The sequence below is a fragment of the Gastrolobium bilobum genome, unplaced genomic scaffold (assembly GCF_033153095.1).
Source record: "Gastrolobium bilobum isolate Gb01-03AN ecotype WA unplaced genomic scaffold, APGP_CSIRO_Gbil_v1 utg16135, whole genome shotgun sequence".
NCBI lineage: Eukaryota > Viridiplantae > Streptophyta > Magnoliopsida > Fabales > Fabaceae > Gastrolobium > Gastrolobium bilobum.
The window spans coordinates 168,155-192,002 of record NW_026899035.1 but is presented as its reverse complement, the minus strand read 5'-3'; the positions used below and the strand labels follow the sequence as shown (position 1 = coordinate 192,002).

The 23,848-nt window shown below is 33.0% G+C and overlaps 3 protein-coding genes across 4 annotated transcripts; all 3 read left to right on the top strand.

Moving 5' to 3' along the window:
- The first annotated feature begins 376 nt into the window (after window positions 1–376).
- Window positions 377–2,590, top strand: LOC133286436 (uncharacterized). Its single transcript, XM_061483852.1, has 3 exons — window positions 377–578; window positions 1,784–2,005; window positions 2,115–2,590. Exons 1-3 carry the CDS (start codon window positions 405–407, stop codon window positions 2,337–2,339), a joined length of 621 nt encoding a protein of 206 aa, XP_061339836.1. The 5' UTR covers window positions 377–404; the 3' UTR covers window positions 2,340–2,590.
- A 5,121-nt stretch (window positions 2,591–7,711) lies between these two features.
- Window positions 7,712–9,672, top strand: LOC133286438 (rho GDP-dissociation inhibitor 1-like). 2 transcript variants are annotated; one of them, XM_061483855.1, is made up of 6 exons: window positions 7,712–7,800; window positions 7,834–7,975; window positions 8,082–8,148; window positions 8,752–8,970; window positions 9,050–9,174; window positions 9,601–9,672. In XM_061483855.1, exons 1-6 carry the CDS (start codon window positions 7,712–7,714, stop codon window positions 9,670–9,672), a joined length of 714 nt encoding a protein of 237 aa, XP_061339839.1. The 2 variants fall into 2 exon arrangements, with proteins under 2 accessions (XP_061339839.1, XP_061339838.1); XM_061483854.1 differs by having other exon boundaries at window positions 7,712–7,975.
- A 4,147-nt stretch (window positions 9,673–13,819) lies between these two features.
- Window positions 13,820–18,863, top strand: LOC133286443 (transcription initiation factor IIF subunit alpha-like). The gene is made up of 9 exons (XM_061483863.1): window positions 13,820–13,984; window positions 14,218–14,376; window positions 14,731–14,876; window positions 15,044–15,414; window positions 16,475–16,590; window positions 17,343–17,477; window positions 17,785–18,000; window positions 18,112–18,330; window positions 18,809–18,863. The coding sequence occupies exons 1-9, from the start codon at window positions 13,820–13,822 to the stop codon at window positions 18,854–18,856; spliced, it is 1,575 nt and encodes a 524-aa protein (XP_061339847.1). The 3' UTR covers window positions 18,857–18,863.
- Window positions 18,864–23,848: the final 4,985 nt, after the last annotated feature.

The window sequence follows — 23,848 nt, the reverse complement described above, 5'->3', positions numbered from 1 at the left end:
AGGGACAAAATAGTAATATATTGTTAAACAAAGTCTATAATGGTCAAAAAGTCGGGCCGAGCTACGAGCCTAGGATTAATGAATTATCCGATCATTTAAAATTATGAGAAATAGTTTTCTCATTTTATATGAGAAAATTTTCTCATGTTACATTCACAATTAAAAGGTGGATCCCATCTTAATTTTTTTTGTTTTCTCACTTTTTTGTGGACCCCACTAATGTATTATGTGTGTAACATATTCTTATGTAAAATAAGAAAATTAATCCCCTAAAATTATATAAGAAACCTTCAAAATAAATCGATAATTGGAGTTAATAAAACATAATTTTGAGTTATTTGCCACCTGTAGAGATAAAAACGCACGCACTGGTTACATTTTCACAGAGTAGGCGTGAGAAAAGCATGGCAGAGATTCTAAACCTAGGAGGTCCGATAATCCTAAGTAGGAGGAAGCTGTCTTCCCGTTCCCATTTCCAATTGACTAAGCATGACTCCATCACCCAATGGAGTCGTTTGCAGCACAAGCTCAGAAGCAACGGCAGATTCCTTTGCCTTTTCTCAGATAACAAAAGAGAGGTATTTGTAATTCTTTTGCATATGAAATTTATGTCAATTTAATTACTTGTGAATTTCTGTTTCTCGATGATTTAATTTTTGTTGCTGATATTCCTTGTCTTCAACTCTGCATTTCAACTACAAGCCTTATCCCGTTTCGGAATGGGCTCTATGGAGTTCGAAACTAAAGTTTCGATGACAATTTGGTAAATTCTTTTCTGTTTTCTTTGCCGATAATGCCACATCTTTGAGCTGTAGTTTTAGCAATTCATGAATTGTGTGTTCCGGATAGAGTAGTGTTTGACAATATCAATTAACTTCCTTTATTTAAGTTTTATTTGTCGAATTGAATGTGTTAACATTCTTTTTAAATTAGTTTAAGGAGTTTACTGTTCCTACAAAGGGGTTCCTCTCATAGAATTCTCTTTTGATTTTGGTGGATTTTTTTTATTTTAATTAGGATTACGTGCATTGAACTAATTAATTGTGTATGTGTGTGTGCGTGTTTATACCTGTTATGCATATTACTTGCCCGAGTGGTCTTACTTGTGAAATTGCTTTATCTTGGCTTGGCTCCCAAGATTTTTTTCCTGTACAATTTTATTTCTATCAACATCCTACCTTCGCCAGTTCATATGAAGTGACAGTCCCAAAATCTCAAATTGACATACTTTTTCTTGGAACTATATGTATGGATGCTATGTAATCCGAAGAATATGTTCATGTGTTTAACAAGGTCTCCTTTTCAAGCAATTTATATGTGGCCTATTAAGTATTGGCCTTGCTTTGCATCTGAGTTTCTATGTGCAATTATTCCTTGTCACGTGACTTTTTAGATGTCAAGGTAATCCCATAATGCAGTGCTCAGTTTCAATTCGTTTTCCTTCATGGATAACATTTGGAAGATGCCTTTGTTAACTGAACTACTTTGGTTCATTATTTAGCTGAATCTATTCTCCTGGCCTCTTCGTGTAGTGCAGGTACTATTTTCATGAAAATTATAAAAACTGAATTATTCTCTCTTGTTTGAAAAATAGAAAGATAAACTCTCTCTCTCTATCAGTTTATGCTGATATAATTTTAGCCTCATGATTAATTATCCATATTATTTTGAACCTTGTGATGATGGGCTATGTGTAGACCTCAATGCCTCACAAAGCTGATTTGAAAGCAGGAACAAAAAAAATAAAATAATAGTAAAAACTAAAAGTGAATTTGTATTGCAGGAACAAGCTAGAAAAGCATTAGAAGGTGCACTAAGTGGGAAGAAAAATGAATTCGACAAGTGGGACAAAGAAATCAAAAGAAAAGAAGAGCTGGGAGGTGGAGGTGACACTGGTGGAGGAGGTTGGTTTGGGTGGGGTAGATGGTTTGGCTGGTCTAATGATGATAATTTTTGGCGAGAAGCAAAACAAGCTAGTCTTACTTTACTGGGTATCGTTCTCATGGTAACAAGTTTCCTCATTCCACTTTCAATTCTTTTGCTGATAGTCAGAAATTCATAACCATTGCCGTACAATAAAAACTCTATTTTTCCTTCTCTCTCTGCATTTCCAGTATCTCCTAGTTGCAAAAGGTGATTTGATCCTTGCCATCACCTTCAATCCATTGCTGTATGCACTACGGGGAGTGAGAAATGGATTTGGTTTCATAACATCAAAAATCTCGACAAATACTTCTACCAGTAATCAGCCTGATTTTGATGGCTTTTTGAAGAAGGAAGATTATAAGCATGCTTCTGCTAAAGAGAATGTTGTAAGAAAATGGGGTAGTGACTATTGAGTAACTTGCTTTTTACGGGTTTGGAATGACCCCTCTGGGTTCATTCTACATCACCTTTGCTCCATGCAAATCTTAGTGCGGCGATTATTTGAGTAACTTAAAAGTAAGTTTGTTTGATTTGTTTTGTTTTTCCCTTTCCTTCGCATCTAAACAACTTTTAATTTTTGTTTATTCTATTGTTATCTTGAGAAGTTTGTGAGGGTTCAAAAGCTCCTTCACAAGCTTGCAATTGATAAGGAAATTTTGTTTCTGTGAAAGAAAATGAGTTGGGAGTTTGTGAGGGTTCAAAAGCTCCTTTAAATTTTAATGTCAGCTGGATCTTTAATGGTTTCCCGTTGTTGTCAAATTTTATAAATGGGAAAATTAGTATATAGTTTGAGAAAGAAGGTAGACTGATATATAATTTAAGAAGTGGGGCAAAGTGGTAAATTAATTTTAAAAGGGGGCAAAATGGATAATCAGCCATTTTTTTGTTTTTTTGGAAAGTTGGCATGTTTTATTTGCCCCAAAATTGATGTTCTAATGATTACTGTATTAAATATAAAAAACAATTTGTGTATCGTTGCATTAAATTCTTGAAATGTTAAGATGATTGAGCAGTTTCAATGTAACTAGCTATTTTGAAACTCATAATTTTGAGCTAACCAACGATTTTAAGATCACGGAAAGGAAATTTCAGAGTCCGTTTGTAGCCAATAAACTCCCAAGCTAGATAGCCGAACGTCTAGAAGATACAACTTGAGTTGAGTATTTTCGAATGGATCAGAATCAATTGTTTGTAGCAAACTTATGTTATGGATCACTGGAGGAAAGGTGACCATGATCATCTATTTGCGGGACAATTGTGCAATAGCAACGTGCTTTGCGGTTTCCTCATTTTTTATCTAACCAAAATATTGGACTTAATGCACCCGAGCCGCAATCACGCTGTCCAATAATCCATCAAAACTTGAGACTGTAAGCTATCTTCTACGGTGATGAGAAAGTATTAAATCTTTTATTAAAGATTTATTCTTCCACAGAAAGACAGTGACTGCTAAATTTATGTGTTTCGTTGGGTGATATCATATTTCAAAAATTTATTATGCCCCTAGATATCAAAGGGTCATTATTTTTTCTTCCGAAGAAGAATTCACCGAAAAGATGTAAAAAGTTTTCCTAGTGATCTGATAGATCACTTTTGCTTTCTTTAATCATAGCAAATGATTTTTTTTTCTTTCAATTTTTTAACATAATGATTGCTTTCTATTCTCTGTCTCCTTCGTTTATTTACATCTTAATAGAGTATGAATATAGATCTTTAATGAAATGGTCCAATATTTTGCTTTTGCACAGCTATGATACACTTGTCAAGAATTGACTTTAATAATTGAAACGCTATAGCCGTAACCGCCCTTTTAAATACTAGACAATAAAATAAAGTACCTTGAGAAACTTAAATGCTAGTGGTATACATTAAAACTTGTAAAACTTTAACAGATTATTAATATTCAAAACAAATATTATAAAAAAAAGTAGCATATGAAATATATAAATTTATCTGACATTTTTGTAATGAGATACTAAAGAGCTTCAAGCCTTCAATGCAAATTTTAATTAATTTTCTATTTCTCCTTTATAATTTTGGTTTCGGTGGGGTATGTATGAGGTTAAGAGTTATGACTTTCAATATTCTATTTAGGTCAGCAGCTTACGCTCTATTCTCAGCTTTTCAAAAGCAATCAAAATTGATAGTAATGGTATTACCCATAAAAAGGACTGAAGGAGTCAAAATCCATGTTTAGTTCACCTGTGAGACTCAAACTCGAACCTCAATCTCAATGTTATAGGCCAACACTGACAATTCTTTTTTTCTATTTGTTTTATACATGAGTTTTTCCTTTCTTGTTTCCCTTTCTTTCTTTCTATCATGGGTTTAAATGTTTAACATACAAGAGCAGTGACCTTCACGATGACAAGGAGACTCTCCCATATTTGTAGTTGAATATTTCTGAGTTGCGGATCACCACACGACCATTTCTCTCTCTGTGTGTGTGCTTGTGAACTCTGTACCTCTCTTCTTGCCTTCTTGGCATCCTATCTCATTTTAATCAACCTTTTTTTCTGAGTTTATTTGACGCACTTCTTTCTCTCATGCCTTCTTAACCCCTCTTTTTGTTATACTCATTGGAGCAAAGCTGCTACCAAGTGGGTTTTCTCCTTATATTCAAGAGATTTTGCATGCAATTCTCAACACCAATAGATGATAAGCACAAAGCAATGAGAAACATAATAGATAACAAACTAGTTAATATCTTTTTCTTTTTTTTGGTAAGCAACTAGTTAATATCCTTAAAAACTTAAAAATCAACCAACAAGGGTCAAATTTTGTGATTAGTTTTCACATGAATTCAAAGAATTAAAATATTAAATTTTTTGTTACCAAAAAGAATTTAAAAGCAAGTACAAAAAATTTAAATTAGTAAGATTTACAAAATTTGAAGACATACCCAGGGAGAGAGATAAGGGATAAGTAAAGGAGTGTATACAAGTAAAATAGAGATAAAATAGGCAAGTTAATTAAATTACTAACAGTGTTAAAGTTGAGCTTGAATGTAAAAAAATCATAGGGATTAATTGATAAGAAAAAAAGAAATATATAAGTAATAAAAGAATAAACCACATAAGAGTTTATGGATTTTTTCCCAAAAATATAATACATTTTTTTTAGTTGTATTATTAATTATAGAGTTGAGTTTGCCATTAATTCAACATGTTTGTCAACTTTTAAGAATCAGAAGCAATAGGGTGAGTTTTTTTTGTTTTTTTTTTTAATTTTAGGGTGGTTTTAGATGTATGTTATTTGGTTATTACGTAAAATTTAAAATTTTAGTTTTCATCATAAATAAATTTGAGATAAAAATATTATAGTTTATTTTGAACCAGTTAATCGTGTCTAGTAGCATTTTAAATTAGTTTTTTAAATTGCAAACAGAAATACAAAATAATGATGATCCTTTTAATGTGGATTTACATACTTAATAAAAAAAGATGATTACAAATTATAAATATATACCTGTATGAAATTCATTGGTGAATATATTATCAAGCTTTTAATTGTGCAATAGCATCGTGGTTTCCAGTTTCCTCATTTTCTGTGCAACCAAAATGTTGGACTTGATGCACTCCAGCCACAATCACGCTGTCCAATAATTTATTAGATAATTAACTAAATCGTCCGTTCAAAAATAATTATTGAACTTTTTTATTCATTAGAACAGTTGACACTTCATTGTTTATTTTTTTCCAGCAAAATGTGAGACTGCAAGCTATCAGAAATTATTAAATCTTTTATTAAAGATTTAATCTTCCACAGAAAGACAGTGACAGTTAAATTTATGTGTGTTTTATTGAGAGATAACATATTTCAAAAAATTAGTATGGACCTAGATAAATTCAAAGGGTCGTTACTTTTTCATCGGAAGAAAAATTCACCATAAATATAAAAAAGTGTTCACAGTTTTCTGATACATCACTTTTGCTTTCTTAATTAGAGCAAATGCATTTTTTTTTTTTTCAAATTTTAACATGATGAATGCTTTCTATTATTTGTCTCCTTAGTTTATTTTTATAACGATCCTATGTGTCGTTGGTTTATTTACAGCTTAATATATAGAGTATGAATATAAATCTTTAATGAAATGGTCCAATATTTTGCTTTTGCACAGCTATGATACACTCGTCAATAATTGACTTTAAATACTTACAAACGCTAGCTATAACGGCCTCCCTTCTAAAATACCAGACAATAAAATAAAGTACCTTTATTATAAATAAATAAATAAATAAAGTACCTTGAGAAACTTGAAAGGTAGTGATATACATTAAAACTTGTAAAACTTTATTTTGAGTATTAATGGGATAGGATATGGTTACTATCAAAAATGTTATTATCAATATTGATACCATATCTTAATCGTTGATTTTTGTCAATCACCAGTTATCATTTATTGTGAATTAATAATTAATTAATGATTTTGATTTGTGAAAATAATAATCGTTGATTGACGAAAATAAACATTTAAAATATGGTAATAACATTATTTGGTAGTAACAATATCCTATCTCATTATTAATATCAAAACAAATAATACAAGGTTGAGAATTAGTGGAATTAACAAAACTATTGAATTTACTTCTATTATATTAAAGGACGTAATGTAGAAGAAGTAACTAATTAGCTAAATAAAAAGAAAGAACAAACACAAGAATTGTGAGAAAATATTATTTCTCTTTTTTGAATTTTATTAATCAAAACAACCAAGTAACAATACGGTTCTTCAAGTTTTAAATAGCCAAAACAAAATAAAATTAAAAGGAATATGATCATGCACAATCAACACACACAAGCATAATCTAAAAATAACAAAAAAGATAAATAGCTATAATCATACGCAATCAAAGAAAATAACGCACAATCAACGCACGCTCAAGCATAATATAAAAATAATAAAAAAGGTAAATAACTAGGGAAAAATCTAATCCAAGTCAGTTAGCTCCGATGCATCAGGACATATTTTTGTGTAAAAAAATCTAATATTATAAAAAAAAAAATTAGCATATGAAATATATAAAAATTTTATCTGACATTTTTGTAATGAGATACTAAAGAGGTACAATGCAAATTTTAAATATTTTTTTACTTACCCTTTATAATTTTGACTTTCACCAGCTTATTTTCAGCTTTTCAAAAGCAATCATAATTGATAGTAACGGAATTACCCATAAAAAGGACTACAGGAGTCAAAATCCATGTTTAGTTCACCAGCCAAACCCAATCTCGAACCTCAATCTCAATGTTATAGGCCAAGACTGTGAATTCTCTTCTTGGTTTGTTTTATACATGAGTTTTTCCATTCTTGTTTTGCTTTCTTTCTGTCCATCATGGGTTTAAATGTTTTTTGGTTTTTTATTTAAAATATAAATGTTCCAGCAAGTGCTACAACATACAAGAGTAGTGACCTTCACCATGACAAGAAGACTCTCCCATATTTGTCGTTGAATATTTCTGAGTTGCGGATCACCACACGACCATTTCCCCTTCTCTCTCTGCGTGTGTGTGAGTGTGAGTGTATGTTTGTGTACTCTGTACCTCTCTTCTTGCCTTCTTGGCATTCTATCTCATTTATTTTAATCAACCTTTTTCTGGGTTTATTTGACGCACTTCATTCTCTCATGCCTTCTTAACCCCTCTCTTTTTGTTATACTCATCGGAGCAAAACTTCTAACAAGTGGGTTTTCTTTCTTATAGGTGGTGGGGTGATCTTGTCTTTTTCTCCTTATATTCTCTGTGTTTCTCTGGTCACACTGCCATCCGGGTTTTGCCACCGTTGATGTCTTTGGCCATTGGAGTGGTTTCTAATTGCAAAAGCATGGGTTTTGATGAGAAGCCCAATGAGGGTGCAGATACTTCGGAAACGCAGCACATGGGGAAAATGGCTAGTGACGGAGAAAGTGGTGATGAACGCGGGACGAATCTCAGTAGACACATGAGTGAAAGTTCCATTGCCGTCACCGAAGATGAAGATGATGACGTGGAGAGGAAGATTGAATTGGGTCCTCAGTGCACTTTGAAAGAGCAGCTAGAGAAGGATAAGGTTTACTTTTATTTGCGTGTCCTTGCCTTCGTTATTCTGAAAGATCTATGCTTTGTTCACCTTGTGTATCATTTATGTGTTCGTTGTTTTCTGCTTGAGGCCTTAGGATGATGAGAGCTTGAGGAGGTGGAAAGAACAGCTTCTTGGAAGTGTCGATATGAATTCTGTTGGAGGTAATTACTTGTTCAATTGCTTCCCTTTAAAGTCTGATAGGTGATCGGTTTCAATTTCATTTGTCCAGATTTTCTTTTTCTCTATCTGTTCCCTTTTTTTGGGTAATACAATTGGCATCAGGTTCGGTATAGATTATGCCTGCTGTATCATTTTCAATGAATTATATACCATGCGGGAAGATTTTGAATAATCTTTTGAGAATGTGTCTAGTCATAAGCTTTCTAATAGTGAAATATGATCTAAAACAGAACAAACATCATTTTGCTCAACGTAATTAACTATATTGTGAATCGATCATCGATTTATCATCTTTTTGAGACATGGATAAAAAGTTTGAAACAGGTTCTTTATAATTTTCTGGCCCAAATATTGCTGGTTTTTCCTTTTAATTGCACTGTTTTGATGGTTTACTGACAAGTGATGATTTTTTAACTGGGAATAATTTTAGTAACATTATTTTGTGAATACCAACAAGAAGTTCCTGTTTTGAATCCCCTTGTTGTTCCTTGTTTTATAACTTCCCCTAATTGAAAATACTTTTGCAATAGATTTTTATTTGTCAGTTCTTGACTTGACTTTTGATTGTTTTGTGAATGATTAAGAAACTCTCGAGCCAGAAGTGAAGATCCTGAGTCTTGCAATCAAGTCAGCTGGTAGACCTGACATTGTTCTTCCAATACCAGAGACAGGAAACCCCAACGGTTTGTGGTTTACTTTGAAAGAAGGTAGCCGTTATAGGCTCATGTTCACATTCCAGGTCAACCATAATATCGTTTCAGGTCTCAAATATACAAACACTGTGTGGAAAACTGGTATCAAGGGTAAAAGTTCTCTCACTCAAATCATGCCAAACAAGAATTTTCTCTCGTTGAATTGTCTCATTTTTAAGCCTTTTTGCAGTTGACAGCACTAAAGAGATGATTGGAACATTCAGCCCTCAAGCAGAGGCTTACACGCATGATATGCCCGAAGAGACAACACCATCTGGGATATTTGCTAGAGGGACATATTCGGCCAGAACTAAGGTAGTTTAATGTATAATACATGTTTCCTTAACACTAAACAGGTACTGTTTGACAAAGAGTTAATAAGATGATCTTAAATTTGTAACTTGGTATTCCAAAAAAATAAAATAAAATTGTAACTTCTGCGCATTTACTTTATTGCTGATTTCACGAGTTCCACTACTACATTATATAAGAAAGAAAGAAAGAAAAAAGTGGATCCCAAATTATTGTCTGTGTCCATATTTGTCTCTATGGGGCATCAATAGGCCCATCAATAAATGTTCTAATAAATTTGTTGACAGACTTCATGTGCATACTTCAACCACTAATTTAAAATTCAAATTCCCAAGTCAATTTTTTTTTTTCGTAGAAGTTAATATTTTTTGTATAACCAACAGTCTTTCATGTTGATGATGACTTGCAATTTTGTTTATCGTTTTTCAGTTTGTTGATGATGACAACAAGTCGTATTTAGAGATCAACTACACTTTTGATATTCGGAAGGACTGGCTTTAGGAGTCAACCGGCCTCACCATGAGTGATGTTTAATCCACAGTCATTGTTATTTGAGCTGCAATCTCCTTCAGTGTTTGCTTGTTTATTTTCCTTGGTTTAATCTTTTTTTCTAATCCTGTCTGAGACCAGTAATCATAACAATGACGAGAGGATTTGGCGGAAGAAAATGATATTCATTTGATTTGGTAGATAATTTTGTCAATAAAATTGATTTTGCGTCTTTGGGTGGTGCACAACTATGCTCTCTGTTTCTTCTCAGTCTTGCATGCTCTTTGTAATTAAGCTAATAAGGGAGCAGTTTTCTGAATTTGCTTTATGCCACTAAGTTTTATGTACGAAGCACCCACACTTCAAAAACCCTAACGTATCGTGTCCGACACTTTTCGACACTCTGATACTCCAACACGTGTTATAGAAATTCAAAAAAAAAGTTCAAAGATTAAGTTGCGTTGAGTTTTTAGTTTCAACTATTAGATTCGTTGGATTACGATTATCATTTTATTGAATTTAATATAAATATTTGAGATATCTTATGTTTCTTTGCAAAATTTATGAATATTATAAGTTTAGATACATTTTTTTGTTAAATTAAATGTAATATATACTACATAAATTAAAAATATTATTTAATATCAAGACGTGTCCTAACGTGTCGAAATTTAACATTTTTTAGAATTAAAGTGTCGGAGTGTCGTGTTGTATCGTGTCCCGTGTCAATATCGGTGCTAGATAGAGTTTTATTATGTTCTTTGAGTTCTGTTTAAAATTAAATTAAATGACACTAATATAAATGAGTGGGAAAAAAAATATAATCAGGTTAGTAAGTAACGGTGGAGTCTTCATTACTGATTTTCGAACAAGACATTAGACAGATATGAGCTCATAAACGAACAGTTTGCGAGCCCACCAAGCAAGTCGCTCTGTGTCTCTTTGGGCTTCAATGGGCCACCCTCCCTGCCATCTTCGTCACGTCCCTGGTCTCAGGCCTCGTTCATGAGCTCATTTTCTACTACTTGGGCCGCATCAGGCCCAATTGGGAAATCACGCGTTTCTTCCTCCTTCACGGCTTCTGCCTACACCGTTCGAGAAGCCATATCTCAGCACCTCGCTGCAAGACTTGTGATGCGGGGAAGAAGGTGGAACATCATGATGAACACCTCAGATTGGGAAAAATATGTTTGCGGTGTCAATTAATAAGGTTGATGCATGAGCTGGTTTCCAATTATATGCAGAATAGGAACACTCCTGGGATTCCAAGAGTTTTTAAATTAATATATATTAATTTAATATATTAAATTTGAGGTTTTATTTGTCTAAGAAAAATCTTGTCTTTTACTCTTATTACAATTTTCGTATTCTATTTTTTTTTAAATAAAGTGATTCTCATCATTTGTTTTATGTACAGTAGACAAAATTTTCGTAATGATATAAGAAAAATAAAATTCTTAAATTTTTGTTGTCCATTGTTTGAAATTAATAAAATCGGTTATTCTACCTAACTTTTATTTTGATCTACTTTATCTATTCATTTTTAATATCATTTGATTAAAATCTCAAGAGGAGAGACAAATAATGAGATTATAATCTAATAGCATCGAAGATGAGTAAATAAAAAATGTAAAAAAAAAGGTAGATGGAATATTTATCCTTAAATTAATATATTAAAATTATTTTAATATTTTACTTTAGAAGTAAAAATATAAAATTGACTATAATTAAAATTAATTTAGAAAATAAAATATAATGTGTGAAATAAATTATTTTTTCACTCTTGTTGATCGGTATAATTAAGAAAGATCATAAAAATTTATCAAAAAAAAAAGAAGAATATCAGAAATAACTAATAGTTAAGACAAGAAATTATCTAAACTTTTTTATTCTTTTTTTTTATAGCCAACAGGGCCAGAGCCCTAAAAACAAAAACAAAAACAAACAAAACAAAGACAAAACACTAAAACAGAAACAGAAGCTACTGGATCACCAGAGTTCGTGGTCTTCCCACTCCAGTAAGATCAGCCAAATAAATAACGTGAATATCAAGTGGTGGTTCTTCACAAAAAAGATATTGCACAACCTCATCATGCTCCAAGATGAAATTTGTCATCCAATCCGCACAAGTATTTCCTTCCCTGAACATGTGATTGAAACTAACCGACCAATCTTTCTGAATCCATGTTCGTATCCGATAAATCAACTGACTCTTGCGAGCTGCTGCATCCTGGGAGGTGAGCAAGTTGAATCACTTTCAATTATAACGTTACTGTGACCAGAATTCCAAGCTAATTTCAGCCTGCGAAGCACACCCTACAACTCTGCTCTAAAAGAACTACAAATCCCAAGTCTATAGGCAAATCCACCAGCCATCTCCCTACAGAATCTCTCATAACCCCACCACAAGCAGCTATGCCAGAAGCTCCACGAGAGCAGCACCATCTGTGTTAACCTTAACAAATCTCAAAGAAGGAAATTGCCAAGAAATGTCAACGTACATTTTTTTGCGTACACCTGAATGCTCATTTCCTCTCCCCACAACCATCTCAACATCATGAACAAGCTTCTGAATTAAAACCTCTCTCGACCTGAAAGGAGGGATACCAGTGTTATGCATCTTCTCATTTCTCCGTTCCCACACCGTCCAGCAAGTCAAGAAAAACAAAGAAATATTAGTTCCCACAATTATATTTTTTGAAAGCCACTCACCCAAACCTTGCTGATAAAAATCAGAATTTCCATCAATGGAAACCAGACTTAACCAAAGTTGTTTCGTCTCTGTAGGTTGGATTAGTTGTTTATGAAAATTCCCATTAGCTCTGTCCCTGTAACCGGTGTTGTGGCTGCCAGAGATCTCATCTACACTGCAAAAACACATTAGCCAGCCGTATCCGGTTACTGTCCACACCGTGTGAAAAGAAGGGCATCTCGCTTGCTTTCGAGACCCAGCAACTCCAAACCTTAGCCATTGTCGTTTTGCAGCCAACATTCTCGACGACGCGGATCAAGCTGCACTTCTTCCTGCAAATCTATACTTGAGAACTTGGTATTTTTGTGTTTTTAGATATTCCAGTCATATCTTGTGATTCTGGTACATATATATGTTTTATACAAAAGAAGAAGCAAAAGAATAAAGAAGGTCTATACATATATCTTGTGTATGAAATATGAATACAAATTAAACAGGATAAAGTCTCATTCTCTCCCCTACCAGTCACACTACTGAGATGGATCACATCAACACGATGAAGGAGATATGAGGATGTTTTATATGCAAAATGCTTTTTATTACACATCTCCCCAGATATTTTACGAGGGCGTTTTAGTCTGAAAAACTTTCACTCACAATCCGAAATCAAGGAAAAAATAAATACTATATGTAAAGAAAGATTTTTCTTATCCGCATTTTAGTTAAAAACTCAAAAGCTCAAGATGTTTTTTACCTAGGAATTTTTTACATATCTTCATGGTTCATACCAAACATGGTGAAAAATTATTACCAAAACCTACTTACCCATTATTCCAATCAAAAAGACCCATACCAAACACCCCTAACATGTGTCATTAATATATGTCCATCCATTCGAGGTCATTTATAGTGGACCGGGACTTGGTACGCCTTAATCAAAAAAGGAAAGAAAAAAAAGAATGAGATGTAATTTAAAAAAAAGACAGGGATATAAATGTAAGAAATTGTTTCCTTTATTGAAAAAGGAGCATCTAAAAAAATGTGCTCCGAGATCATAATAAAAAAATTCCATCCATTCGAGGGAAATATTTAATATGTTCCCGGACCACCTAATGATTTGGTGCTCCCTCTCACAACACTAATTTTTTTTCCCCATTTTATCCCTGTTATTTTTTTTCTTTTCCAATTTTATTCTTCCATTTATACTAAGGGACCACCTAAAAAATGTGTTCCCGAACCACAATAAATTCTCTCCCATTCGAGGCCTCAAGCGATAAATAAAAACATAATATCAAACGAAGCCAGGGGTGATCAAAAGAAAGAAATTGATGAAGGATGAAGATGTGTTAAAAGAAAATAATTAATAGTCGTAGAGGATACGCGCCTTTGATTTGAAATCGTGACTTAATTATAACATATAATCGAGTATGAAACCCTAGACTGACTGGGTGCGTTTTCTGAATCTCGATGGACCTGCTCTTGAAGTCGTCGTGTGGTGGATGTGGATCCACCACCGATCTCTATGGAAGCAATTGCAAGCACATGACTCTCTGCTTGACCTGTGGCAAGACCATGGCCGAGAACAAGGCCAAATGCTTTGATTGTGGTGCCAGCGTTACGCGCTTGATTCGTGTTCGATTTCTCTACCTATCCATTTTTTATTTTTTATTTTTTTAAAATTTTTGCAAATTGAGAATTTTAATTTAACTGGTTTTGACAATCTTGTGAGTTATTTGGCGTTACATTGTATGGCATTCTTCTTAATTCTAAAATTGCTTTCGGTTTGTTACGTTAACTTGTAAATACAATTGGAACTAATGTACCTTGTCCTTGTTTCTTGGAATATGATGAGTTGTTTGTGACAGGAATATAATGTTCGTGCAAACTCTATCAGCGACAAAAACTACTTCATTGGAAGATTCGTTTCTGGGTTGCCTGATTTTTCGAAGAAGAAAAGTGCTGAAAACAAGTGGTCCCTACAGAAGGATGGCCTACAGAACCGCCAAATTACTGATGCTTTGCGGGTATTGAATCTATTCTCCAATCTGCAAACGTTATCTCCTCTTATCTATTCGTCATTATGGCTGCTTTGCATGTGATGTGACGTGAGTCTAAAAGGAGTGCTTAAGCACCATATTTTAAGATGGAAATGCCAACTGAAAAGTGGTAAACATGTAGTACTGGACACACTGTTTTGTTATGCTAATGAACGAGCAGCACATTAAGTTACAGTTCATTTAGACTATTTTTCGGTAGGGGCCATTAAAAGACGGTTCCATGTTAATCATCTTTGCATTTGCAATGCGTGATTGCTAGTCACTTGTGATAGATCGATCATATGATCATTTCCTGAACAACTTACTTATTGCATTGCATAGGAGAAGTACAAGAACAAGCCATGGCTCATGGAGGACGAAACTGGTCAGTGCCAATACCAGGGTCATCTCGAAGGTGCACAATCAGCTACATATTATCTTCTCATGATGGAAAGGAAGGAGTTTGTTGCCATTCCTGCTGGTTCTTGGTATGCTTGTTGGAATAAGGTTTGTGTTTGTCTGCAAGAATTTTCCCATGACTTCCGCTTGTTTTTCTTTTCCTTGGGATTTTTTTTTCCTTTTTATTTGGAATTATCAGTCAAAGACAGTAGGAAGATATGTGATATGGTATGCTCTTTTTTCTTCTTTTTTTAAGGTACAACTTTAACAAGGTTGCGCAATATAAGCAATTGACTTTGGAGGAAGCAGAAGAGAAAATGAAGAATAGAAAGAAAACTGCAGATGGATATCAAAGATGGATGATGAAAGCAGCAAATAATGGACCTGCTGCATTTGGTGAACACGGGAGATTTGATGACAAGGAGAGTAATGTGGGTGGAGGGAAAAGTCGTAAAAAATCTACTGATGATGATGAAGGTCATGTCTCAGATAAGGGGGAGGAGGATGAAGAAGAGGAGGCAGCGAGGAAGAATAGAATTGGACTTAATAAAAGAGGTGGTGATGATGATGATGAAGAAGGTCCAAGGGGAGGAGACCATGATCAGGATGACGATGATATTGAGAAGGGTAAGTAATTGTCATGTTTGTTCTTTAATTTTCTGATGAAATTGGCTGTGAAGGTTATTATTTTATTTGCGGCTATGGCCTATTTGCTATGTAATTTTATGCCAAGTTTAATCAGAATAGGCACATGCCACTGCTGAGGTCTGACATATTTAATATAATATGGAATAGGTTATTCTACCTACCATTTTTTCTGCCTACCTTTGCCTACCACTCTAAAACACCATTAGATCAGAATCTTAACTAACATTTATCTTTCTATCTCTCCTTGAGATTCTGATCTAACAGTGTTGGAAGATGGTAGGCAAAAGTAGGCAGAAAAAATGGTAGGTAGAATAACCTATCCCATATAATATATCAAATATGAAATGAAGCAATTATTTTACATTATAAACTATGTCTCCTTTTTAAATGCCCTCTACGTTGTCCATCATTTTCAGGATCTTCTTTGATTGCTTCATTGTTTGAGATGAATATGCCTTGTGGAGGATATATCTTAAGAGAGTAAAAAAACCATAGGGTTGAGCGCAATCCATGTAAACGGCCTTACCCTTGCATATTTGCCAAGGGGTTATTTCCAGAATTCGAACATGTGACTTTTCAATCACATAGGATCAGCTTTACCACTACTTCAGGCTCGCTCTCTTGATATATCTTAGAGAGTAAATTGAAAAATCAAATTGACAGCTAAATGAATCGAATTTAGGGAGTTGAGACTTCATATTTTTAGGTTTTGAGACATTTATTTTTGCCTTAGATGCAGCTGGTAGTAGAACTAGAGAACAGATGCAGCTTATCAATGCTAGTTTGGGTCTACTTCTACTTGTTGATTTATTAGTCTCACTAATTAATGTGACTATTTACTTAATTAGTCCGTATAAGTTTATTTTCTCATTGGCATCCTTTGCTAGAGTCATTCCATTCTGCTCACATATTTAATCTTAACTTGGCAAGAATTGGCAACATTAATAGGCTTTTTGGAGTTTATAATCTAGTTGAAAGCTTGAAGAACACTTCATCAGGTCTATGTTTATTCTTTCTGCTAATTGTACATATGTTATAGGTGATGATTGGGAGCACGAAGATATTTTCACTGATGATGATGAAGCTGTTGGCAATGATCCTGAGGAAAGGGAAGATTTGGCTCCTGAAGTTCCTGCTCCTCCTGAAATCAAGCAGGTTAGTTTCAAGTTCCACAGATACATATTTGACTAAGAAGTTGATGTTCTACTGCTGATATTTTTTGTCATTATGTTGCCATTTATGTGTTGTAGCTATTTCAAGAATTTTTGTTGAGATAATATTTTGTATGGATTTCTCTATGGATGCAAAATTGATTGTGATATAGTAGCTACTTCATTATGTGTTCTTTTTTGTCACCCTCCAAAAGCTATATTCACACTGGATGCAAGAAACCTTTGTGATTAGTAGAAGGTTAGCACAAAATCAAGAAATAATTTTCTTGGTGAAAACACTTGAAAGATAATGATACAAACAACCATTTATAGAGGAAATTCATCTGGAAGTGTACCTTCATAGAGCAGCGCAGCCTGTTTACACCAGCATCAGAATGTTAGGACTTGACTAAACTAGATATATTATTTTCAGGTTTTTACTGTGTTTTCATTTCATGAGTTCCTTGGTTCCCATTTATATGGATGTATGTTATATCCATTCAGTCATTTTCTGATATCCTTAATTGGTTCAATGATGTTCTAATCTTTTTTCATGTGGGTTCAATAACGTTCCAACCCAGTTTTGGAAACTAATCCTCATGATATCCTTAATTGGTTCAATGATGTATTATAGGTTATTGAACTTTTAAATATAATAATATAAAAATGAATAGTCAGGAAATTTCAAATTTGGATTTTGTTATAGTTTGGATTAGACAGAATTCTTGACTTTTTTTATTTTAAATTTAATTTTAGGATGATGACGATGAGGATGAAGATACTGAAGGAGGGGGAGGTCTAAGTAAATCTGGAAAAGAGCTGAAAAAGCTGCTTGGACGAGCTGGTGGTCTGAATGAATCCGATGCTGAGGAAGATGACGATGATGAAGATGTATGGTTCTGTTCCTTATTTTATTTCTTTTCACTTCTCCATTTGTTTATTTTTTGGTTGATGTACCTATAGTTGTTCAAGTGTTCTTTATGCCACTAATAACATGAAAGGAATGTAACTCTGTGCAAACTGCAATATTTTTTGGCGAGGAACAGATTGCTTTTGCATTTGCGTTGACCTTCTGACTTCTCCAAAAGGGGAAACGGCTGGTTAAAGTTAAACCAATAGCTTGGCTTTCATTTAAACATATTGTTGAACTATACTTGAGCATTTTTCATCCATTAATGGGTCAGTTTGGTTTGTTTAGATGGATGATGAAGTTGGCATTCCTCCTGCAATATCTTCAAAGCAGAAGGATGCACCTAAGGAAGAACCTGCTGACAATAGCCCTTCAAAACCTGCGGCAACAGGAACTGCTCGAGGAACAACATCTTCTTCAAAGACTTCAAAGGGGAAGAGAAAATTAAATGAGGAAACAAAAACATCTAATGGTGCACCTCCAAAGAAGGTGAAAACAGAAAATGTATGTCATTTGCTTTTCTGATATTGCTTAATTATGCGGGCCTTTTGTTATAATGGTTTAATTTTGATCCATGCGTAAATAAGTTTTAACTATCATCCAATCATGAATCAGGAACCAAAATCATCTGTCAAAGATGAAAATGGGTCTGCATCTAGAAGTAATGCTCCTCCAAAAGGTATACTGCCAGCACCATCATCAAAAGTAGGGTCTTCCACCATAGCTTCTGGACCCGTGAGTGAGGAAGAAATCAGGGCTGTTTTAATGCAAAAGACTCCTGTGACCACACAGGATCTTGTAGGTAAATTTAAAGCAAGACTAAGATCTTCAGAGGTAAGCTCCATCAAAAGAATTGATTTCCCTTTATTGAGCTGCATTTGTTTGCTTTGCCATTCTTATGACCAATGTGTGTATGCCACCATCTCAATATGTCTTATTTTCTCAATCGAAGCCTTCTAGTCAAATTTAGATCCGTGGAAGAATAGAACTTGGTTCTTGGAAATTATGTTATGCGTTGCTTTCTATGGATACAATATTTAATATTACTTAGAACGAATTTGTGACTAGCTAATGTAAGATTAAAATGATGGCATCTAAGAATATTTTATGGTAATTTGGGGAATGAGTGTCTTGTTCCATCATATGGATAAATGAACTTAGTTTGTTAGAATAACAAATCTGACACCATGTTGTGCATAGCTTGAGGCCAGATAACTGAGCTAAGGATTAAGATGGATGGCATTTAGAAGTAATGTTTTGCCATGCTCTGCCTACATTGAATATACACATTGCGCGCCTTTGCTATGTGCAGGACAAAAAAGCTTTTGCGGAGATCCTGAAGAGAATCTCCAAGATATAGAAGACAGTTAATGGATCCAGTTATGTTATCTTGCGAGATAGGTGACAATGTATTACCCTTGATTGGATTTGGTTGTGCTGGATGGCGCATCAATATATATTTAAAAAAGAAATAAAAAGAAACTAATACTCATCACCATTTTTGAGAAGCGGTGAGAAGTTTTGTATTGTTATTGTTCTGCCGTTTTCAATTTCAACAGCCCCCTTCCCCCTTTTTTGTTCGTTATGATTTACGAGGCACGGTATGACTAGAGATTTTCGGCACACCATTTGCTATTGTAGCACAGTATTATAAATAACCTATACCCTTGAAATAGTAAAATAAAAGAATGACAAAAAGTGGGAGCAATGGATTGACACGAAGGAGATTACGCATGGTTAAATAAAATAAATGACTAGTAATATCACAAACAAAAATCTTATATATAGAACAATGGATAAATCTTGATAATTTGTGTTGGGAATCCAAGTATGAGTAGTGAAGTTTTATGCGGGTTAAAACTGGAGTAAATAAATTTAATACATGAAGTTTTTGGGTTGGGTTGAGATGTAGTGTTGATACAAGAGATTCATCATGAACTAAATGAGAAAATAGATATTAAATCCTAGTGAATTGATATATATAGGATCCCAAATCTCAACAAATTATTCTCTTAGGGGCTGTTTGGTTGAGGATTTTCAAAGATTTATCTATGCATATCATTTTGAGAAAATGTGACATCCACGCTTGGTAGAGGGTTTTGAAATATTTCCCCAGCTCTTATATTTACATAGCAATCCAGAAATGCTTGTAAAAAGCAACTATAAATCATTGTTATGAAAGCCAAGTAGATGGTGGTATTCTATAGTTAGCCGGCAAAATGTTAAAAATGGCATCCATTTGCAAACCAAAATACCCTCGCGCGAGAGGTGTTGATGCAGCTGACTTGATCTTATTCATGCTGGAGCTTAGTTTTCATGTCATTGGGGAGGCATATAATATAAACACAGTGACTGATTTTCAGAGGAACATAATTAAGGACCTAGAAAACCTTGGACTGGTCAAACTTCAGCAGGGAAAGAAAGAAAGTTGGTTCATACCAACGAAATTGGCAACCAATCTTTCAGTGAGCTTGTCTGATTTATCATCTCGAAAACAAGGATTTGTGGTTGTGGAAACAAATTTTAGAGTTTATGCATACTCATCTTCAAAATTACATTGTGAGATATTGCGGCTGTTCTCAAGGATAGAGTATGCACTTTCAAATCTTATTGTTGGAGCTATTACAAAAGAAAGCTTGTAGAACGCTTTTGAAAATGGCATTACAGCAGATCAGATAATCAGTTTTCTTCAGCAAAATGCTCATGCTCGAGTTGCAGAGAGGATACCATCTGTGCCTGAAAATGTCACAGATCAGATTAGACTGTGGGAATCAGATCTAAACAGAGTTGAGATGACAGAAGAATATTTATATATAAGGGTTATTTTGTAATTTTGTCATATTTTCCCATCAAAATAGCCATCTCAACCAAACATGAACTCAATATATTTAATTCAATTTTTTCAGTAAAATTTCATTCAACCAAACAACTTTTTTTTAACTTTCCTACCTAACTCATTTTTCAACCATTTCTCTATCAATTACATTTCTCTAGTATTCAAAAAATTTCTCCTCAACCAAACGCCCCCTTGTTGCATTCATTTCCTCGGCAAACAAGGCCCGTAGACAGTAGAGTTATTGTTTTTTTGGAGATTGGCATGTAGACTTATTAATTGTACACGAAGCACGATTGAGTCTACTTAGTGAACCCAGCCCGTTTAACCACCGAAACCGCTTTAGGCCCGCAAGATCCTTGTGTCATTTTTTGAAAAGAAAGAAATACCAAAAGGAAAGGTAAGAAAAGAAAGGTAAGAAAAGAAAGGAATTTGTTTTTAATAATACATTATCAGAAACAAAAAAAATAGTGTATACATAGTAATTTAAAATATTTACTAAAAAATTATGAATTTGTAATATTTTACTTTAAGTGATTGTAATTTAAAAAAAAAACATTGAAACAGTCTCTATGACATTTGTAACCTAATTGTTGATTTTTGAACAGTATCATTTTTGTGTTGAATGCGAACGCTGATCATTTTTGAACAGTATCAGTTTTGAACAGTCTATGACATTTCTCAAAATATTCAGTATAGTTTACATCCAAAGACCAAAGTGGAGAGTAAACATTTTACAAAAAGTATAATTGTATTTTATTTGTATAAATTATATAGTCAAACACAGTCACATATTTTCGTTAAGTTATGATAATATTTTGGTCTTATTATAGGGGAGATTATACTTATTTTTTTTCTTACCATTTATTATTATCAATCTTGTTATCGTTGGATCAAAATCAAATCAACAGCTCTCACTTGATGCTACTTTGTAACCGTTGATTTGATCTTTATCTAATTATTACAAAGTTGGTAGTACGAGGTGGTAAAAAAAATGGTGATAAATATAATGTATTTCCTTATTATAACATTTTTTTAGTGAGCTAAATCTTATATTATAAAGGAATTCCATTATGTGGAAACCTTGCTGACGTGTCGCACTGTGGTTCAATTTCACCAATGTGTTCACACTACAACATTTAAAAAAGTTTCCTTTAATGGTAAATCGGTGAATATAATAAATACAAAAAAAGAATTATATTTTCAATTGACAGGATTTGTTACTTTAAATCAATGGTCAAGATTGCTTATTCATTGATTTATAACTACTAAATCACGGCTTTTTCACCTTTTTGCCCCTTATTAATTAATTAATAACCATTTTGCCCCTGATTCGAAACTATCTACCAATCTGCCCCTCTTTAATCGACTACCTTGCATTTTTAATCGACTAAACGGTTGTTGGGAGATTTAATCGACTAAATCTCTCTACTTAATCGATTAAAATCATACTGGCTTATTTTTTTTTTTTGTAAAATATGAAGATTTAGTCGACTAAATAGGGAGATTTAGTCGACTAAATCTCCCAGCAATCATTTTTTGTCTGTTTTGGTCATTTAGTCGATTAAAAATGCAAGGTAGTCGACTAAAGAGGGGCAGATTGATAAATAGTTTCGAATCAGGGGCAAAATGGTTATTAATTAATTAATAAGGGGTAAAAAGGTGAAAAAGCCACTAAATCACTCTTCGTCGTCATCTTTGTTTTTTAAATAATTGATGTTGATCATGTAATCTAATCGTTTTTTTTAACCTTTATTCAGTTTAATTCAAATCTTTACGTTTTTTGAAAAAAAAAAGGATATTCATTGTTATTAAAACAAATGACTGTTTTATTCCATGAAATGACTGTTAAAAAACGGGATATTCATTGATTTATAACTTCTTAATCACTCTTTGTCGTTATCTTTGTTTTTTAAATCTTTATTCAGTTTAATTCAAAAACTTCACATTTTTTAAAGAATACAATTCTATTTACTCGAAAAAAAATTAATTAGTAAAAAAAAAAATCATACATATCCCGACCTTTGTTCCTTATTTTCAGATTTTTAAATTTGAATCTTTTATTAACCTCTTGATTTAGTGGAATCAGGTATGAGTGTTTTGTTATTAGAAAAAACTTCTGTTTTATTCCATGAAAATCTCATTTATAACTACTAAATCACTCTTTTGTCGTCATCTTTGTTTTTTAAATAATTGATGTTGATCATGTAATCTAATTGTTTTTTTAACCTTTATTCAGTTTAATTCAAATCTTTACGTTTTTTGAAAAAAAAAATGGGATATTCATTGTTATTAAAACAAATGACTATTTTATTCCATGAAAATCTCATTTATAACTACTGAATCACTCTTTTGTCGTCATCTTTGTTTTTTAAATAATTGATGTTGATCATGTAATCTAATCATTTTTTTAACCTTTATTCAGTTTAATTCAAATCTTTACGTTTTTTGAAAAAAAAACAGGATATTCATTGTTATTAAAACAAATGACTGTTTTATTCCATGAAATGACTGTTAAAAAATGGGATATTCATTGATTTATAACTACTAAATTACTCTTTGTTGTTATCTTTGTTTTTTAAATCTTTATTCAGTTTAATTCAAAAACTTCACATTTTTTAAAGAATACAATTCTATTTACTCGAAAAAAAATTAATTAGTAAAAAAATAATAATTATACATATCCCGACCTTTGTTCCTTATTTTCAGATTTTTAAATTTGAATCTTTTATTAACCTCTTGATTCAATGGAATCAAGTATGCGTGTTTTGTTATTAGAAAAAACTTCTGTTTTATTCCATGAAAATCTCATTTATAACTACTGAATCACTCTTTTGTCGTCATCTTTGTTTTTTAAATAATTAATGGTTATCATGTAATCTAATCGGAAGTATTTCAAAGACTGTTATAGTATATTGGGTTCTTTCTTCAAAGATATAACTTCGTTGTATGGTACAGGTAAAGACAAAAAAAATGATTGTTTATTCGCGTCTCTTTTCCTTATCTATCTTCAAAGATATGACTTTTATTATCCTATTTTCTTTCCTATTTTTAATGTAACAATGAATGGCTGTTTTGTTATTTAAAAAAATGACTGTTTGGGACCTTTGAAATACTGACAAAATGAGTTCGGCCCGAAGGGCCGACCCACCATGCCAAACAAACCAATTTTTTTTCCCGTGCATCGGCACGGGTAATTCACTAGTTATATATATAACTCATAGAATTTGTGCAAGTTGTTTTATTCTTTTCTAAATGGGATTTGCAAGGGAGGTTAGGGCATATACCAACTTTCATATTTCCTTCAATTCCACAAATAATCCCAATTACTTAAAATAAGAGTTATTTTATTGGACGAAGTATGTGCACAATTATGTTATTATTATCACCATCACAATTAAAACTGAAGTAGGGTTATTTGTTAACGAAAAAAAAAAATTCATCATTACAGATCCCTCACATAATTAAAATCAATAGATAAAATAATTTCACCCTCAACCCAAAAAAATTTGGGTTATT

Coding starts and splice junctions, on each gene's coding strand:
- LOC133286436 (XM_061483852.1), top strand. CDS start 405: ATGGCAGAGATTCTAAACCTAGGAGGTCCGATAATCCTAAGTAGGAGG. Junction 579..1,783: donor TCTCAGATAACAAAAGAGAG/GTATTTGTAATT, acceptor TTTGTATTGCAG/GAACAAGCTAGAAAAGCATT. Junction 2,006..2,114: donor TACTGGGTATCGTTCTCATG/GTAACAAGTTTC, acceptor CTGCATTTCCAG/TATCTCCTAGTTGCAAAAGG.
- LOC133286438 (XM_061483854.1), top strand. CDS start 7,712: ATGTCTTTGGCCATTGGAGTGGTTTCTAATTGCAAAAGCATGGGTTTT. Junction 7,976..8,081: donor AGCAGCTAGAGAAGGATAAG/GTTTACTTTTAT, acceptor TTGAGGCCTTAG/GATGATGAGAGCTTGAGGAG. Junction 8,971..9,049: donor GTGGAAAACTGGTATCAAGG/GTAAAAGTTCTC, acceptor GCCTTTTTGCAG/TTGACAGCACTAAAGAGATG.
- LOC133286443 (XM_061483863.1), top strand. CDS start 13,820: ATGGACCTGCTCTTGAAGTCGTCGTGTGGTGGATGTGGATCCACCACC. Junction 17,478..17,784: donor AAGATGACGATGATGAAGAT/GTATGGTTCTGT, acceptor TGGTTTGTTTAG/ATGGATGATGAAGTTGGCAT. Junction 18,001..18,111: donor AGAAGGTGAAAACAGAAAAT/GTATGTCATTTG, acceptor ATCATGAATCAG/GAACCAAAATCATCTGTCAA.